The sequence below is a fragment of the Beta vulgaris genome, chromosome 8, assembly GCF_026745355.1.
Source record: "Beta vulgaris subsp. vulgaris cultivar EL10 chromosome 8, EL10.2, whole genome shotgun sequence".
Lineage (NCBI taxonomy): Eukaryota > Viridiplantae > Streptophyta > Magnoliopsida > Caryophyllales > Amaranthaceae > Beta > Beta vulgaris.
In genome coordinates this window covers 60707096-60727919 of record NC_079209.1, presented here as the reverse complement: position 1 = coordinate 60727919, position 20824 = coordinate 60707096, and the positions used below count along the sequence as shown (strand labels likewise).

The following is a 20824-nucleotide window of genomic DNA, read 5'->3' as shown; positions in this document are numbered from 1 at the left end:
ATAATTTTTGCAAGTACACTACATTCTTTTTGGGTGAACATCAGTAACATACAAATCAAATTGTCATGGCAAAAAGCCTATTATAATCCGAAGATAATAACTCCGGACAAGAATACGGTGGGATGGGGAAATGCCTAATTATATTAAGTACACTACATTAGAACGAAAAAGAAGTTGAGCAAAGTCCATGATCAAAGAAGTTGAACTTGGTGCTCATGTCAGGAACGACTCAACAAGTCTTTGACCAAATGTCACTCATACTCAACTACTACCTCCGTTTTTTATTATATGCAACGATTTGACATAAAGTAGAGAGGAAAAATATCTAATCGTTGCAAATAATAGAAAACGGAGGTAATATAAACTATTTCATAAATAAATTTTGAACCTACATGAGATGTATAATCAAGGTGACAGAAATGAGTAAGAAACCAGTTACTATCTGACAACTTTCATTAACAAATGGTGACGAAGATTGTACAATTATACACCATAGTACACCCAACAACATTTATTGTTACACTGTTACTTACACCACCTCTCAACCCAACCAACATGGGCTTTGAACTGTTGATATGTACAACCAAATCCCTAATAAGAGTAACTAGCACCTAACTGTTTATTATACTCGATGAATATGAATTCGCCATATAAATGGGATGACTCGGAATGCTCATGTGTTAGACATATCAAAGTTGAATGTTAAATTGCTTCTGTACAAGCAGGTAGATGCAGGAGAAACAACTTGTGGATGAATGGAAGAATTTCAGCTCCTGGAGAAAAACAAAGATATACTAGTAGTATGAAGCACGACGTGAAAAGAACTGCCAGATTTATAATCCTTAAGGAACATTTTTCTTCATAGCATCCTCTTTTCAATTGTAATTGAATCATAAATGATGTATATTGAGACAAAGATATCACAATCTTAATATAACTAGTAAACGATGGATTTTTCATTTCTTCATATACACTGGTAACATTAACGATACAATATGCAACAATTATGAACCAGGAATTTCTTGCGTGGGAAAAATATATACTATATCATCTGTACCTTTAGTGAGAAATGTCTTTCCTGGCAAAAACCTTCCACACCTTGTCCACAGTCTGCACAATATGAACGAACCATCGTCAGAAGGAAAGCCAAAAGCAGAGTTCTAAAAAGAAAGCAACTTGGTTTGCAATGTGGAAAAAAGAAATGGGCAAAGAAAGAAAGTGCAAGTACCTTCATATATCTACCATAATACTTTTCCTTAAGTTGGGTTTTCAATTGGTGTTTCAGTAAACGGAAACGATTTGTTTCTGGTATTAAGGTTACAGAGATATAATGCTGTTTGCAAGGGTAAGGTAAAATTTTCTGTAGTGCCCATTTTACTGTTAATGGTGAGAGAGTTTGTCGAGCTCTGCTTCTAGCTTTCTCTAATTCCTGCAAATTAACATACGAAAACACATCAATCATACCAATAACAAGAAACAGAAATTTGCAACCTATTCCAAGTTTCGCTCCAAATTTTGTAGCGACAACTTGATCACAGGTTTTTTTGCTAAAGACCTACGGTCTATAAATGATAAAAGCTGTGGTTTTCACTTCAACCGGAAGATAAGGCTGTAGATTGTAGAGACAAAGTACAATGCAGCAGGAAAAAAGAAACTAATGGGAGAGTGTCCAGCTCAAAAACAAGTAACAACCTGAAATGTAGATCCCAGGTTACCAGAATACAACCTTGACCGGTAACTCTGCAAAATCTGAAAAAGCCAATGCGTGTTCTCCTGAAAGAAAGCAAGTATGAACAACTATTCAGAAAGGCCACAGCCTGAGAACCACTTAATAAAGAAATCCTCTTATGTATGCATAAGGTGCGGTGAAGTATCACAACATCTTTCATTTCAGAACACAGGTCTAATGGAAGAAGTAGAGCTGTCTACATAAAGGACCTCCTACCCTGCCTTAAGAGGCAGTGGCATACACCACGTACTATTGGAGGTGATTTTGATCTAGAATGCAGAACATTCATGGACTTTATATACTACCTATACTAACAAAGTGCACCTTCCTTTTAGTTACCTTGTATGCTAAACTACTCTATAGTTAGCGTGCTCTTGAAGCACATGTGTTGGTTTATGGGCCAATTGTCGGTTTTAGATGCATATTTGATAACAACTCATAGTCTCTGAGGGGTTGAGGTGCTACAATTTGTTTGGAGCAAGGTAAGATAGATGATAAGGTTTATTACTCTTTACAGCTGCATAAGATATATAAGAAGCATAATGCAGGAAACACAGATAAGTTATCTATGGAAATCAAAATTGAAGTCCATGCCAGATCCTTGCCAAATCATCCTCGTGAAGAATATTAGAGAGCAACTCTGGGAGGGCTAAAAGAATGGATGAGGTAGGAATTGGGTTGATAAGAATTGTTATTCTCTTATATGGACTATAGTGTTCAATGTAAGTCTGTTATAGCATTCTTGCTGTTACTGTAATTTTCTCATTAGCAAAAGAACCTGTAGTTCATTCTCGTAGTCTCTCTGTTCAATCTCAAGCACAGCTGAAACATCTTCTTCTGAAGGTCCGTGCTCTTGAAGACGCAGTGTCTCATCTAAAGAGACATCAACCTGTCAAAAACAACTTGCACTGTCATGAAAACATAGTAAAGTAGGCAGTGGCCTTTTTAATAGATAAAGTAAGGTACACTCACCAGCGTAGCAGCAACATTCGGATCACACGAAAAATCAATAGTTATCTCACCTTCCAGGTCAGCAGTTTTAGATGGCTTGCTGTATCCGAAGTTTGAATCAACACTTACTGTATAAATCTGCATTTCAGAAGAGACTATTTATTTAGATTTATTTTGGACAACGAATTTAGACTTCATGAAGCCAAACACAGGAAGTTGGTTATTACCTTAATTAAACCATGTGAAAAAGGACTAGGAACAACATCATTTCATATATTTGCATCCCATTTTTTTGATTGACCATAATGTCATGTTATCACTCATGTAGTTTGAAAATATTATTTCTTTTTACTCATGAAGTCTGAGACTTTATAATACGCTTACTTTAAATCCAGAATAGAGGAACTTTTTTTGATTTATATGTAGTAGTTGCTAATAGTCATAGATTCAATGTGGAATAAAATAAGCTGTGTGTGGTTTTACTTTCTTTAATGATTCTACTGCATTGTAAAGAATGGTTACATTTTAAGAACACTGGTATTACTGATTAAATAGCAAAAAATGCCTTGGTTTACAATAATGTGCACCATGCACATAAAATAAGCAACGTAATTTACCTCTCCATGTTTGAACCGAAGAGCCTGAGTCAGTTTGGTCTGTAGAAGCTGGCTCAAAAATTTAGTAAACCACAATTCCTCCATCTTGACAACAATTTTACCACAAAAGAAAGAAAGAAAAGAAAATCATCTTCACAGTAAGGTATTTGATAACAAGACTTTGAGTTATGACCATCATATCAATACCAAATTCGTCGATGAAATAGGTCTTACATACCATGGTCTCACTGCAGAGCTTTATATTCATAGATATATGGACTGAACACTGAGCTTCCACCATGGGACTTCTAACAATTTCTCTACAACCAAAATCAGCATCCCGGCCATTGAGTTCGTGAATAGTGCAAGTTTATCAGAACAAAGATTTTAAAATAGAACAAGAGATTCTCTAATTTGTTGGTTGATTTTAAACTATTGCCGTGGATTATCACCTTACTATGTTTACTGGAGGGTTGCTTGGTAAACCACTGAGATCTTCCAAGTTGAAATGTAGATCAGGTACTGAAGACTTTGGTATTCCACCCTACATTATAACTTATGAGACAACAAGCTCTGAAGGTCATTTTTACATTCTGCAGCAAGCCAAAAAAAGCCTTACCAAATACTCCAGTATTAATGGATGTATTATAGTTGGATCAAGATTGCCAACGATCGCAACTGTAAATGTAGAAGGATCTTTAAAGCTACGGTCAAAATATTCACAAGCCTTCTCTGGATCAACTTTCGGCAGATCATTAAGTTGTGCTGGCTACAAAAGGGGCAGAGAATTAAGAACCCTTATATCAAACATTAGATTTTCCTCCCCCCTAGTCACTCCCACTCCTTAACTTCCCACCCAACAGAAGAAGAGGAGAAAAAAATGTAAGTGGACATCACTCATACTAACCTTATAGAAGTAAGAATTTCCATATTTGATTCTTGTCACTCGATTTGTGAAGACATTGTAAGGATCCCTCTCATCAGCGCGAATCATTTCTTCTACTATCTGTATCACTCTTCTGGTATCTTCTTCTTCAGGTTTCACACAGGTCACAAACAGTTGATAGACAAGCTACTAGGAGGTAAAAATTTCCAGAAAGGGACAAAGGGGGGAAACGAAAGAAAAAGAACCTGAATCAGTTACACTTCCACTGTGATGTGATTGAGTTTAGCAAGAAGCAAAGAAAGCAGAAAGAGAATATTATAAATTACATGCACATTGCAAAATTTTCTATGATACACTTGAGAGAACTGGGATTTGCTTGAAGATCTTAAAGTGAAAAACTTTCCTCATGACTTCTTTTTGATTGAAGCAAATAAGCAATTAGTTAGTTATGGATGGTTATAACTGCATTATACATTACACGGACCCTTTATTTGGCTGATAATCACTTGACGAACTCTGTAATGAAATACAGCCCAAAGAGTGTTACCCAATGCCATAAAGGGTAACAATACAAAACCAGCATACATAAGATTCCTGCTAATTATACTCCCACCACCACCCAAAAAAAAAAGTCACACATCCATGAACAGAACATAAAAACTGTCATCTTCAAAAAAAAAAAATTTAATCTCGTCGAAGAGATTTTGACAAAAGATTAATTTCTATTAAGAAAAATGTGGACACACAGTAAGATGACAAGATACCCCTCCAATGTCCGGCAGCAGCTTTTGACCAACAAGGAGCCAAGAACAAGACCTTATTAGTTTTAACAGATCTAATGCCTGTTTACCTAAGTTTGCCAATAACCCTCTCATGGCTTTCTTGTGACAACCACTTCCCCTCTTAGTTAGGCAACAGCAGTGCAGGAACCACGTCCCCTCTTAATTTCTATAGAAGTGAGATATGATCGGTGCTAACTCCATCGCATTAAAATTTTGAGGCCAAAAGAAGCACAATGGGTTCGATATCAGGAGCTCATGGGCAAAAACGTGTATGCTATGTGCATCCCATGCCAAGCAAAGGGCCACATAAACCCCATGGGGCAACTAGCCAAAATCCTACACTCTAAGGCTTCCAGATCACCTTTGTAAACACCACATAAAATCAGAGTCGACTATGAGATCCCGAGGGCCAGTTGCCATTGCTTACCACCCGCCATTCTGGTTTTAAACAATACCTGATGACTCGGGGAAAAGGTGGTTGTTCACATAATTGAGCTAGATCACTCAGCTGGCTGCAAAACAAGGGATGTCGGATGTTCTGAAAGATTAGGCGACTGCCCTTTTTTTCACTTCAATACTACCTAGTCAATCAGACGAGCTTTCCTTTCTTCAAGGGGGTTGGTACTTTAAAATGCTAAGTGAGACAAACACAAGTGAAGTTTGGGATACTCATGCGTTCACATATCAAAAACCCATAGGCCATAGCACAAGGATTCAATGGGCTAGGACTGACAACCATTCCAATTTCAACCTTGGTATGTGCCAGATAATAGTGACCATTTTATCTATGAATTCATCTTGGCTGAAATGGGAATGGAAACCTCATGGGGTTGCCAAATTGGTATGCACAAGCACTGGTAGCAATTCGTTTATCACAATTCAATCCCGAAAATTCCAGGAAAGAGTGGACAGATCTTGACAAACATTGGAGCAAATCCCCCTTGGCTTTTAATCTCTTTGGATAATCGAACCATACATAATGTTGCAACTGGAAGTGACCCTTGTAAATTCTATCTCTTCCTCCTCGATCTATCTATCTTAGTAACATCAAAATCAGGTAGTAAAGTTGAGTTATCTGATGCAAAAGACTACACAAAAGACAGGGATACACTGGAAAAGATGGTCTTTTTAGGAAATATTCTTGGAAATACTATGAGAATATATCGTAATCATCTTTGATATCAACTTTAATATTCTGTTCACACTTTTGTATCACTGCTTTACTGGTATATTTATTGAAGGGGTCACACAACTCCAACTTAAAGAGATTCTCATATTTTTACAATACTTAGAAGTGTGGCATAAATTTATTCGTGGTTCCAACTGTTAATATAATTAGAAGGATAAACTCTATAACTCACCACAGATTCAAGAAACATATAATACATCAATAGGAGTTCCCATCTTTATTTTACAACTCATATCAGGAAATGAGCAGTGATCATCACTGTTTGGGGTGCTAAGACTAGAAAGTTGTGCATCTCTGTTTGAAGCAACTTTGTGACGAAGTTTGACAATTGGCACATAGAAGTTTAACAAGTCCAGAAGATGAGCAATTGAATACATTTTTTGAGATCCGAACCCATATTTTTTTTTTATCCTTGAAAAGATTCATTCTGCATAAATATATTGTCTTTCGAAGAATTAATCATGGAAAGAACCTTGAGTATCTGATTATGTGCTATGAATTAACATAGCTTAGTGACCAAAATAGTGACATTATAGGATGAGTTGAGAGATTAAGGGAAGAAGAACCAGGTTTAAGAAGAAAACCAGTAAGATATGAGTGAATTAATGCTAATCTAGATGATTAATCACCAATTACAGCCTCGCCAATCTTTCGAGAGGAATGGCACTCTCCCAAGCTAAAACCACTAATCTCTGTCCACAATTTTCAACATGCTTTCTTCTTTCTCATTACCACTATATATAGACTACTTTCCCTAACTAACTATCTAACTTATTCCTCAAGCTAACTAATGAAGAGACTCCCTAAGATACCCTTACCCCCTAGATAACGATTCATAACATTATGATCTTTTCCCTACGTTAGATCTTGAGTTCTCGACAGAATCAAGTCAATTTCTATAGTATCATGGAGTCGAGTCAATTTCTCTAGTATTGTAGTAATATTCACAAAATCGTAAAATGACACCAGCAAAGTAAATCACACAAAAAAAAAACTGAAACAAACCTGCAATGCAGTTTCTAAATCTGAAGGTGAACAATCACCGATGAAATTTCTAGTATATGCCCCAAGTTGTGTGTAGACACCAGCTCTCTTGCCAGCCAACATGTCCTCTAGCACGGTTGGTTTATAACCAAACTGGCCGATTTCTCCCGCAATACTTGAGCTTAACATGCAAGAAAGATACTCACTTTCAGAAAGTTCTGAATAACCTCCGTAAGAGTATCCTCTAAAGATAACCTGTCAAACGAGTCCCTTTTAGAGCCAAGAGGAAACTTATGGTGGTAAAAATTATCAGTTTGCATGGATAATTTCATCAGGATGCCTCTCACTGTATAAAGTGACTAATATTTTAAATACAATAATGAATAAGAATAAGAGTTAAATCACTATAATTAACAGATAAAATGCAACACAATGATGAAACTTTAGGGGAAAAAAGATATTTGAGATACCACTCTCAACACAAGCTCCTCATTTTACAACTGTTAAGTGATTCTGATCTGCTGAACGGTAAAAGATAAATCGCTTAGAACTCATAGTCTCCAAAATTGGGTCTGCAAGAACATATACTAGATTACAAGAACGAGAGGAAGAGGACTTTTGTGGAAGACCCAGTGTTACCTAATTCCCCCGTGAATCGCGAATTGAGAAAAGCGAATTATGGTCGGTTTTGGTTCATTTTTGGCTCATTTTGGGAGAATTGGAGAATTCAAAAGGCGAATTAGATAGCGAATTAGGTAACTCTGGGAAGACCACAAGAGACAATTTCTTGATTCATGCAGACGACTACGTCTTTTGGGATTAATGCTTTGGCATTATTGTTATTGTTGATCCTTAACAAACTTCAGTCTTCTCCCTCTGTAAATTAATCACAAGCATGCACATGAACACGCACCTCTAATCAGCACTGTAAAAATGGGCTAGCAACAATTCATTGCCGCATCCATTCAACAGGTGCACCCAGATCAACTCTTGCTTTGTTATAACAAGGTCCTTTGCCTACAAAGTACTGAAGGAGATACAACGGAAACCAGTGAGGAGTCTGTGCACTGGTGAACCATTCTAAACCTCCACAATGCTTGCTACTCATACATAATCGGTTAAAGTCAGTTTTGAAGTGCTCTACGCCTCTACCCACATAAATAAACTTCTCTGAACAATTATTGACCACTTTGAGATGATAATTCCTTCAACCAAAAGGCCAACCACATCGAGAGCCAAGCAATTGAAGCAATCAAAGATTTCCCTCACTTACTAAAAGCCTAAGCACATAACGTGGTTTTTCCAAAATGCCTATAACAATTGACTGGAATTCTTCTGCCTTTTCTCCCTTTCATTCTTAGAAATAAATAATACAGGCTTTACAATCTTTTCCATTTATTTAGATATGTAATAAAGAATAAGATTATAAAGATACCAAAAGGGTGTTGCCCATTTACAAAAGGAGGGCTAATGACAAAAGGCTCAAAGCCTCCAACTATCGTGGAGCAATTTATCTACAATCAAGGAAAGTCAGGCGCTGCTCATATACTAATACTTGACTCCAACTCTACAAAAATCTTAAGCATGAAGGAACTCAAATGCTTTACGAGGGACAGCTAAACCCTCAAAAATCCGTTGATTTCTCTCCTTCCAAGCGCACCCCCAAGTTACCAACGGAACCATCTTAAAAACCTCAGCAAACCAACCTTTTTTCTCCTTTCTTTTCCAGGCAACAAGAACATCTTTCACAGATCAAGGTTGGACCCAGCTCAACCCAAACAATGAGTACCAACGAGAAAGAACCCAAGGACAATATTTTCGAACTCCAAAACAGATTCTCCGATTGCAAATCTTTTATATATGAAATTTACAAGTCCAATATCTGAAGGAATATGACATGATAACAATGATTTTTTTTCAGCGGTGTAATTGCCTCAGATTCAATGGTCCACATAGATTTGCAGGTTTGTATATTAAGAACTAGTTATAAGGCTCGGGCTATGCCCCGAGGTAAGAAAAATTTCCATTTATTAATATTGTACTTTGATATGATAACACTAAATACAACTTGGTCTAGTGGTTAAAACTTTAGTACATGAACCATGAGGTCATGGGATCAAAACCTATACCATGCAATTTCTAATTTTTTTATTGTACATGGATTACATGAACTAAAACTCACTAGGGAGAGCGCCACGTGGCACCGTTCCTCGTTTACGCACGTCTTTTAATATATTAGTATAGATATAAAAATGGTAAGGCCTGGAGAAAATAGGATAATGCTCAAACATGTAATCTATTATCTATCATGTCCAGATGGTGGTCATATTCACCTCAGCGTTCTAGTGGCTAAATTGCGTAGAACATGTCGAAATGCATGATATGCAAGAGAAAGAGTCTTGAGTTTTACACCACTACTGTAGGACAAATAATTAATACCTGGTCATTCTGGAAATCCGTACATTTGTAGCAAACTTTCATGCCATTCGATAGAGCTATCTCTGTAACTCCAATATCTTGATAATCAGATTTTCGCACAACTTCCCTGAAGAAACAGAAGATAAAGTACTGGTCAAGGACTCAAGGTGCATAAAGTTGCAAAACTTTGATTTGGTATGAAAAGAGTGTTCTGGTGCAACAGTTGCACAGAAAGACAATAAGTACTTCTTTTTTTGTACACAATCACATAATGGGATTAAGGGCACATTATAGTTCAATGACCCCAGCGGGCTAGTAGTTCAAGCGTGTAAGGACTAAACACAGCAGGTTCTAACAAATTGTGCAAAGAAAAAGAAGTATAATATGCAGAAACCAACACACAAAGCATAATAAGAACAAACAATAAAGCATAATAAGAATCATCATTAAGCAATTGTTACATGAGTACTCCCTCCGTCCCTAAAAAGCTAAAAGATTGTCTCACTTTCCTTTTTGGTTGTCCCGAAAAGATTGCCCCATTTCCTATACTGGTCACATGGTCCCTATGATCTCTCTATACTTTTTCTCCTACCCCAGACAAAAATACAAAACTATCTACCCACTCAATACAATTCTTAAAAAGGTAACCAAAAGAGAATGGATAAAACATTAAGGGACACAGGGAATAATATATTTCAGCCTCTAGTTGTATACGAGGTTATTAAGCTCCTTTTCACACAAAACTTCCAATTTGTGTCTTGTAACTCTCTAACCCAGATAAAAAAGAAGACATTACAGTTAAAAAAAAGTTTGATGTGAGCTTCTACTGGAGCATGGTTTAGAGAGAAATTTACCCAGGATTTGGCTTCACCTGGACAACTTCTTCCGGAATGAAGTCATCCTTCCAAGCAGAGATTTTTTCTTCCTCCTCAAGAGAATCTGTCACTGATACCAGGTTCTGAAGATCTTTCTCTGTTACTGTGGCTCGAGGTTCAGTTATTATTACTACAGAACTTTCCGACATTTTTAACTTCTCAGAATACCTTGACACCTCAGAAGCTGATAACTCTGCTTGGATTATAGAGATTGCAATTGAGAATTTGTCATATAGAAAATAACATGAGAAAGAAAACTTAAGCATGATCTAAACTTACGAGGCAAAATGGTTTTGTAAAGCTTAGCCTCAAACTCAAGCCCAAGAACAGCTTCATTGCGAAGAAAATGCTGAATAACACTCAGAAATTTTGTAAGGGTTTAGCCAGAAAATAAGCAGAGAAATAGAGTGGTAAAAGGTGAAATGAACACATGAAGGGGGGGAACACAAAAGAAGAACTGCACTAACCTGCAGATACTGATAACGCCAGGTGCTTGATTGCATTTTCTCACGCTCCAAATAAGCAGATTCCATTTCTGACAAGATATTGGCACAAGCGATTGATATTTCACGCTCAGAGAACTCGTGTAATCTAGCCCTTGCAAGCTGGGAGGATATGCTCCAGTTAGTCATTTCGTTATCAGTGGCCAAGACAACACAGACAAAACATTAGGTACATACCTCAGAAAGCATCGATTCCAAGGCTTCAAGTATACTTTTGTCTTTACAAGATGAAGATATTTGGACAGCTTTGACTGGACGAACTAACTCCAGTTCTGCAATAGAGCATCCAAAAAAGGGTGCATCCTTTCTCCGAGATATTTTAGTGAATCTACGATTCAAAGCCGAACGGAACACAACTCCAATAAGCCAGTCCTTATAATCTCCAATAGTCTTAGGCTCGTCATTGTGCATCTTCCAGTTTATCTCAACTGAACTCTGCAACCAACCAAGATCACATTAAGACAATAGATTTCCATGGAACTAGCAGCCTCACATGCTTGTTTATTTGGACATGAAAAACCTGGTAGCATACAACTGAACAAAATGGCTGAAGCATAATTATATGCTGTCCCAGGCAACTCATAAAATAAATGTTAATAGGCAATTCAAATAAATTATGAAACTGTGAATTCAGAGCACTAACCCCTGATGCTTCTGGTTCAACTAAACATGAAAACCGTGGTTTATGATGAAATGGAACCACATGTTCTGGGGTAACTGGAGGGGATGGTGAAATTATCTGGCCAAAGTGCTGAATTATCAACTCGACAACACTCTGAGAGATGCAAACAGATAAGAAAACCTCTTCAAGAAACCAAATAGCCAGAATACAAATTTAGTCAATAATCATAGTAAAATTAAAAAGATGGAAACCTTTGTATCAGGAAAGTCTCCAACTGCTATCACTGCCATGTTCTGTAAACAGTACCACTTCTTGTAAAATTGCTTTGCGACTTCAGCAGGAGCTGACCGAATCACAAGCTCCAAACCAATTGGCAAACGTTTTGCATACTGTGTCCAATCAAACAAATGTTTTAAATGCTTTTATTCCTTAGTTACTGAGGAAAAGAGAAGCGAAGTACAACAGACACAGAGCAGTTCGTTAATAGCATCAAGTTATAAGGTGAACTTAGCAAGAGAGATTAGGTTTCTGTAACTATATAATTGTTCAGCTGGCCATCAAAACCCCACTTACGTTCACCAACTATCTAGCAAAAGTTTTGGAAGTAAAGATAAAGTTTGTTGTCATTGTAAGAGATATGATGCATAAAAGAAGAAAACAGAAGTATGGGGAACAAGGTAACTCTAGGAGGGACATATGACTCACATTTCCACATCGCCAGCGACTTAAGACAAATATAACCAAGCAAGGCATGTAGGAGCTAGCCATAAAAAATACTGAGTGTCCTCAAACACTCCTCACCCCTTCCCCGTCAGGTACCAAATTTCTGATTTTAGAAGTTTCTAGCCTAGTCAAGTACACGCACATATTGGATGATCCTTTTCATAAGCAAAAAGGCTCAATATCCTTTAATTCATTACAGGTTCTGAATCTGTCATCGTATCATTGCTGTAGGCTGAAGTTGCAATGCTAAAAGCGCCTAACCAGATTTCCCAATATCATCCAGGTAGTCCTATGCATATCACTTCAGGTGACTTCATTATTCCTGATCTTCTTCCCCAAAAGGCCAAAACCCAGCAATCAGCTGCAGACTGCAGTAAACCACCCTTAATAGCTGCAATCATGACTCATCCATGTGTCAATCATTTTATAGAGTCTTTTAAAGCATTGATTGTACAAGATCGATGCTAATTTTGATTTATGATCCAACCTAGGGGGAGAGTTTTAAAAGGAACTACGCATGTGCATAGAAGAATCTCAGCCCACAAATGAAGTAAATCAGCTGGTTTATGATCTTACATTTGAGCCGTCCATCACTGAAGCAAAAGTTGCTTCAGACAAACGACCATTAGCATCCCTTCCTCGTCTATATTCTTCCAGGACAGCACCTCTTTCTTTGTCCAAGTCCTCTGGAGAAATCCGAATCTGCAAGTAAAAGAGGTGGACACAGCAAGCTACTTACATAAGACAGGTATCACAATCTAACAAAGTATAGAACAGACGGGAGAAATGAACAGAAACCTCATAACTGAATTCTGATAAAATGGAAATCGCCTCAGACAATAGCCCAGGTTTGTCAATAGGAACAAACAGTTCGTAAACAGTTTCATCAAAACTTGTATAAGCATTTCCACAAGCACCAAACTCTGCCCCTATACTTTCTAAGAATTTTACAATATCATGGTTTGTGTACTTCTTGGTGGCACTGAAAGCAAGATGTTCAACTATATGGGCAATTCCTCGTTCGTGGCTTGCTTCAAATATAGAACTGCCAAGGATGCACACTATGTAAATCATCGGCTAGACAAAATTTAATATAAGAAAGTTCAACTTTGAGTAAAGATTGAAAATGAGCTTGAACCATCTCTGGCGCAGGAGAGACTTAGACACCTTACAAACCCAAGTGAGATGCCATCCCAAAAGTTTTAGAAGGAATAACTCCTCAAACTTCTAAGATAGTCGATACCTCTCTGCTCCTCCAATGGGACAACTCACATGAGCACAACACAAATATGAGGCTCAATGATGACAAGGAAAAAAAGGCAAATATGAGATAAAAGAGCAACAAAATTAAGTAACTTCCTTGTCTAATAAAAGGAATTTGAACTTTTTATCATCACGTAGACCTGGTCTATCAAATTAGTGCAAAAAGATTAACGAGGGTCATTAAACCCAATTTGGACTTCTGCAATGCAAGGAATTCATCTTGTTTATATTATTAATTATCAAGAATGCGTAAATGTTTCTTTCTTAATTCCGGCCAAATGGCTGAACACACACAAAGTTTTTTTTCTGTGACATGAAGGAGTAACTTGTGTGTGTCTTCAACAAGTTACTCCTTCATGTCTAACTTTAAGGAAAACTAATGATTATGAATACTACTTCTATTTCTTTTGTACTTCTTACTTACTTTTCATAATGTAATTCTAGTTCATCCCACTCTACTTCTAAGTTTTTTCCCCTCATAGCACTTGTCTAATGTGATTCTAATGACCCACCATTAACATTAACCCGTACTTCTTAATTTCTTCGCGAAAACAATAAGAAATGATAAAATTACAGAGATAGCATGTACAATTATAATTGTAGGTTGTATTAAATAATAATTAAATTTGTCAAAAATTACCTTTTATATACCAGATTTTGTACCAAATTTCCTAAATACTTCCATGTAATGTAATATAGGCTCAACACGTAGTACTAGCATACCATAAAAGTCCAAAATACCCCTAATTTAATGGGAAAAACTAATTTATAAAAGGTGTTTTCGCACCAAGTTTTCTTTTACATTGGTTTCACAAAATCTAATCTAGCATACAAAAGGTGATTATAGAACAAAATTTCCTAATACTTCCATGTAATGTATATAGGCTCAATCCCCACATACATAGTACTAGCATACCATAAAAAGTCCAAAATACCCCTAATTTAAAGGGAAAACTAATTTATAAAAGGTGATTTCGCACCAAGTTTTCTTTGAAATTAGTTTCACACAAAATCTAATCTGGCATACAAAAGGTTATTTTAGAACAAAATTTCCTAGATACTTCCATGTAATGTAATCTAGGCTCAATCCATAGTACTAGCATACCATAAAAAAGTCCAAAATACCCCTAATTTAATGGGAAAAACTAGTTTATAAAAGGTGATTTCACGCCAAGTTTTCTTTTACATTGGTTTCACACAAAATCTAATCTGGCATACAAAAGGTTATTTTAGAACAAAATTTCCTAGATACTTCCATGTTATGTAATCTAGGCTCAATCCATAGTACTAGCATACCATAAAAAAGTCCAAAATACCCCTAATTTAATGGGAAAAACTAGTTATAAAAGGTGATTTCATGCCAAGTTTTCTTTTACATTGGTTTCACACAAAATCTAAACTACCATACAAAAGGTGATTATAGAACAAATTTTCCTAAATATCTCTATTATATAAGGGAAGGGAGGAGCTATGGTGTCCCCGAATGAAGAGACTATGTTACCCCCTCCCATTCTAAATTACAAATTCACTTACAAATCAAAGGGGACTTCAAACAAAAATACCAAAAATATAATTATAACAATCACTCACAAGTCAACTAAAATCATAAAATTGCATAATTTACGTTATGCAATTCACTGAAATAAGAAAACATTAAAAAACTTAAAAATTCACTTACAAACTACAACCTATGAAAAAATTGACTTGAAATCAAAGTATCCACTTTCTTTACAATTTATGAAGCACTGTACTTAATTCAAAAATCAACTAAGAAATTATAATATTAGAAATCATAAATAAATTCAATAAAATTTATATTTTGTTCATAGAATTTAACTTTGAAAAGTAAAAAAAAAAAATGATGAGAGACTTAAGTGATCGACGGAAACTAAACCAATCAAATTTTGCAACTAAAAGCAATTATACTTCGTATGTGTAATGTTCAAATTTTGACTCAGTTCAAGCACGCATCGCGTGCAAGATCTAATAGAGGCTCAATGAGTAGTATTAGCAATTTAGCATATCATAAAAAGTCCAAAATACCCCTAATTTAATGGGAAAAACTAATTCATAAAAGGTGATTTCACGCCAAGTTTTCTTTTATAATGGTTTCACACAAAATCTAATCTGGCATACAAAAGGGTAATTTTAGAACAAAATTTCCTAAATACTTCCATGTAACGTAATATAGGCCCAAATCTCAATGCATAATACTCCCAAAAATTCCAAAATACCCCTAAAATTTCCCCTAAAATTCCCAAAATACCCCTAAGAGTTCCAAAATTTTCTCCTCAATTCGTACCCTTACAACTAAAAAGTCCAAAATACCCCTATTGGCCTATTTTAATGGGAAATATTACATCAAATCAAACAAACAATACACTATCCTACTCAAGAAGAGTCAAGAATCGTATTAAAATAAATTCTTGCAAGCAATTAATACTTCATCATCATCATCAATTCATCACTAACAAATAATTAATCATAATTAGAAATGAATTTTTAAGTCATTTTCAATACATAAAATTACATAAAAAATTAAAAGTTACAAAACATACCCAACTTTAACAGCAAGAGCAAGAGCAGCACGCATTTGTGGTTTAGGATTGCAACGAACATAGTAAGTCAACCCATTTTCCAGACGCCCAAAATCAGCACCAAATGGTGTTTCATCAAGATTTTTACCCAAATCTAAGTTCACTCTTTTCAGGGATTTAAACCTGTGTTTTTGAGCTAATTCTAGTGTTGCTTTTGGTAATGCATCCATTGTTTTCTCTCTCCTATTTTCTTGAGATTCAGAAATTTCTGAGAATGAATATACTGCCATTTTGTGTAAATTGTAGGGTAACTTTCGTACTTTTTGACTCTTGACAACAACCCACTTGTATTATTATGCTAATAGAAGTATCATTACTCATTAGTGGTTAAATCATTGGATTGTGTTATTTATAAACTATAATTTTTTTTCACGCGATGCGTGTTTGAATTTTTTTCAAAACAGAAACTTGATTTTTTCTTCGCCATAAGAGTCAAATTTTGAACATTAGACATACGAAGTATAATTGTTTTTAGTTGCAAAAATTGATTGGTTTAGTTTTTGTCATTAAGTCTCTCACCAATCTTTTTTTTTTTTTTTTTTTCAAAGTTAAATTCTATGAACAAAATAGAATTTTTCGCAGTACTATTCATCTTATTTCTAATCCTTAGTAGAGAGTTAAGTTCAGGACTTATAAATTTCCCGCAGTATAGTTCAAATATAAGATTTGATAAATGTGGGCAAAATAAGGTCTAATAAATTTAGATTAGTTAAAAAGAATATTATCTTTAATAAAATAATTTGTTTCCTATTGTGTATTTTTGAATTTTTTTTATTTGGTCTATTTTGTATTAGGCAATGTTAATGTTTATTTTCGGTTTTTTGGACTTATATTAGGAAGAAATTTTTCTACCAAACATGTTGCTCTATTGTTTGTGTCCCAAGGATAACGATGGTGATTGTGGTGGCTTCAGGTGGTGGATGCAATGGCTTTGTGCCGTCGATAGGTGGTGGTGGTGGTGGTCGGGTCAAGTGGTGGTGTGATGGAGTTGGGTGGACAAGGTTGGTTAAAGTTGGTCAAGGTGTAGAGGAATTTAGAGGTAAAGTGAAACCTTTCAGGGCGTGAGAAATCAATGTAAAGGAATTTGGGGGCAACGAAGAGGTAAAGAGAATGAACAAAATGGCTCACTAATTAGACCCGTAAACAAACGTTGCCTCAGTGTTTATTTGATTGATTCCATTTGGAACCGATCGTGTATATTGTTACTCGAGATGCTTTTAATGGTTTCTTGGAAGTTGAAATTGGTATCAAGTGAAAGAATATGAGTATTTGATTATTATTTTCAGTTATTTTATTGGAATGTAATATTTCCAAATAGAGTATGATGCACATTATGCACTCAAATGCATATACTTTTTATTAGATGTACGTTTTTCAATATGTCCAAATTATGATTAAAAGAAACAAGGAATCTATATATATATATATAAAACAAGGTTCATTTTGCTTACGTGTCAAGCCAGCATTATTCAATGTTCACTTCGCCTACGTGTCATGCTACTACTACATCTGCCACGTGTCATCGCCAAATTCGACACTCTATTATATAACGTGTTCACATCCAAAAAATCTGATATCACATGGCGTGATAATTTCCTTCCAAAAAAAACTACCTTGAAATCAAACAATGATATTAGTGTGAGAAGTTTTAAACAACTGCCTAAATTATAGCTGGCGGTCAAATATAATTAAAAGTTTTTTATTTAAAAATTCACCCACCAAGAATTGTTATTATAGTTGCGGGAAAATAAAGGTAAAAAAGTTATTATATAAGATGTTCATGTAATCACACCCTAATATAAACTGATTGTCCAGAAAATAAAAATGTTCATTCATCCATATTTCAATCTCAATTATAAATTCCTAAATGACAGTTATACTACTAATATATTAAATTAATTTTCACTAACTGTTAAAACTTACAATCTTGATTTTTTCAATATATTTCTCACTCACTAACTGTAATAAATCTAATCCTTTCCCAAAACCAACTCAAGTTATAATTTCGGAATGTTCTTTTCTCTCTAATTTTCTTTTTTGGACGAAAAACTGATTTACAAAAAAAAATTCTGATTTTGAAAATTTTATTTTTTAAAAGATAAAAATCTGATTTAATAAATAAAAACATGTTTCACAAAAAAAAATCTGATTTATTATAATTTTACTTTATTTTTCAGAATTTTATATTTATAAAATCTTATTATAACAAAAAAAAATTTAATCTTATTAAGTAATGAGATGATTTATGTATTGTATTGTAGTGACCGTTAAAGAATTGATATCGGTATTATATAGGACCCATAATCGATTGTGTTTTTTTTAGAATAATATTAAAAAAAACCGATTTGCTTGAATAAAATAATGGGATTATTGCCTCATCATGGTCTACATAGTGTATAAATTGATTTGCTTGAAAAAACCGATTTGCTTGCATAGATTATTGCTTCATCATCATATTCTTTCCTAAAGTAAATATTCTAATTAAATAAAGTAATATTATATAAAACCGATTTGCTTGAATGATGGCCGAAGTGATATTCTTTCCTAAAGTAATATCATCATATCTTTCCTAAAGTAATATTATTGTCCTTACATTAAAATTACCAGTGGTAAAGCAAAGCAATAGGTTCAAATGAAGATGACACGTGGCAAAAGCAAAGAGGTGACCGGAAAAATTAGGATGAAGAGAGCAGAGGAAGCTTCATGTCTTGCCACGTAGGCTGAAGTTTTCCTCTAATTTTCTTTTCTCTCTAATTAAAACTTAGAATATTTTTTATAAGGCCCGTTCTAATAAAATAAGAACAATCATACTACTAATTATAGATAATTCACAAGTCATAATATTGCAGCATAAGGGTCGTAAGCCAGTTTTAAACTATTCTCATTACAAGATTCTAAATTTTTTAATCACAAGGCCATAATAAATATTTCAACCTAAAATTACGAGATACACCTCTTTCACGAGTATGTTGGAATGTAAATATAGAAGTTTGAAATTGTTCTACAATACAATTCTAAAAATCGAAAAGAATATGGAAAAGAACACAGGTCATATGGTGATTAAGAAATAAAAGGCAAATCAAGACAAAAATATGCCATATTTGTATAATTTTCTTGAGTGATTGTCTATTTAAATTAACTTTTTCACTTAGAAATTTAGAGATAACCCCTTCATTTTGATGAAAATCATGCTATATAAAACTTTGAGATTGTTTTTTAATACAATTTGGATAATCATATCATAAAAAAATAAAAATTTGTAATAAGATAGTTTAATAAGAGAGAGGAGTTGAGCGGGACTGCAGAAAGCAAGGAGTGAAAGTTGTTGCATGATCGAGTGACAGTAGTGCTGCGTATTGTATTTTTATATGAGCCTCTGTATAAAACGATAGGCAGAACAAAAGCTTCTTCATTCAACTTATTTTGTTTTAAGAAAGTTTTTTTTACTAAGCAAGTAATTATATTAATTAGAGCAAACAGTTACAACCTAAAACCAACTAAGAGAAAGCAAACCTTTGCTTAGCAAAAAAAAAAAAAAAGTTGGTTGGTCACATGTTTTATCATGACATTAGCTACATCAATCACTAAACATACGGGTCATGAGCCGGTTTTAAAATTTATTTTTAATACACAATATGATTATGAAAACTTGAAATCAATCAGCTACTATTCAAATCATGATTTTAGGAGAAACATCCTAAAATCTTAAATTTATAAACAAAGTATTCCCCACAATTTAATGTGTTTTTTTGTTTCATTTACGTAATTATAAATGTATATATCACGATCACAATATTTTTAAAGTTTAAAATGTTATAACAAAGGAGTGAAAGTTGTTGCATGATCGAGTGACAGTAGTGCTGCGTATTGTGTTTTTATATGAGCCTCTGTATAAAAGATAGGCAGAACAAAAGCTTCTTCATTCAACTTATTTTGTTTTAAGAAAGTTTTTTTTTACTAAGCAAGTAATTATATTAATTAGAGCAAACAGTTACAACCTAAAACCAACTAAGAGAAAGCAAACCTTTGCTTAGCAAAAAAAAAAAAAAAGTTGGTTGGTCACATGTTTTATCATGATATTAGCTACATCAATCACTAAACATACGGGTCATAAGCCGGTTTTAAAATTTATTTTTAATACACAATATGATTATGAAAACTTGAAATCAATCAGCTACTATTCAAATCATGATTTTAGGAGAAACATCCTAAAATCTTAAATTTATAAACAAAGTATTCCCCCACGTTTAATGTGTTTTTTTGTTTCATTTACGTAATTATAAATGTATATATCACGATCACAATATTTTTAAAGTTTAAAATGTTATAACAAAGGATTTTTATGTATATTAAATATAATTTTACATTTTATATTCTTTTAATCTTAAATACATGGATTCTAAATAATCACGGATTCAATATATTTCAAATAAAAACAACTACTTAATATACAAAATAATGTTGTCGTACGTTATATACAGCTCCAAACCATTTCTACATAAAACCTCCCGTGCATTTTTACACGGGTGGAAAGCTAGTTAACTATATATAATGATGATATAAGAAAAACATGATAGTATGATAATCTTAGCTAAATTCAATATATTACATGGTAATTTATTTAGTGAAAGTATTGGGTCAGACCGTCTGATCCAATATTCTCGTCAGACGGGCTGAGCCCAGTACTATAATATACAGCAACGACG

At 34.4% G+C, this 20824-nt stretch overlaps 1 protein-coding gene across 6 annotated transcripts; it reads right to left on the bottom strand.

Annotated features, from left to right (window-relative positions):
* Positions 1-420: 420 nt before the first annotated feature.
* Positions 421-16422, bottom strand: LOC104902351 (zinc protease PQQL-like). Of its 6 annotated transcripts, none has more exons than XM_010690099.4 (22): positions 16080-16417; positions 13057-13303; positions 12835-12960; positions 11787-11924; positions 11557-11688; positions 11091-11348; positions 10878-11015; positions 10690-10759; positions 10390-10603; positions 9557-9662; positions 7139-7372; positions 4184-4348; positions 3896-4045; positions 3729-3820; positions 3515-3596; positions 3298-3381; positions 2702-2818; positions 2508-2618; positions 1693-1773; positions 1229-1429; positions 1057-1110; positions 421-735 (listed from the first exon to the last, which is right to left on the bottom strand). In XM_010690099.4, exons 1-21 carry the CDS (start codon positions 16346-16348, stop codon positions 1060-1062), a joined length of 3066 nt encoding a protein of 1021 aa, XP_010688401.1. In that variant the 5' UTR covers positions 16349-16417; the 3' UTR covers positions 421-735; positions 1057-1059. The 6 variants fall into 6 exon arrangements, 5 of the variants coding, with proteins under 5 accessions (XP_010688401.1, XP_010688399.1, XP_048491677.1 ...); XM_010690097.4 differs by having other exon boundaries at positions 421-773; positions 1058-1110; XM_048635720.1 differs by lacking the exons at positions 13057-13303; positions 16080-16417 and adding an exon at positions 12520-12626 and having other exon boundaries at positions 421-773; positions 1058-1110.
* Positions 16423-20824: the final 4402 nt, after the last annotated feature.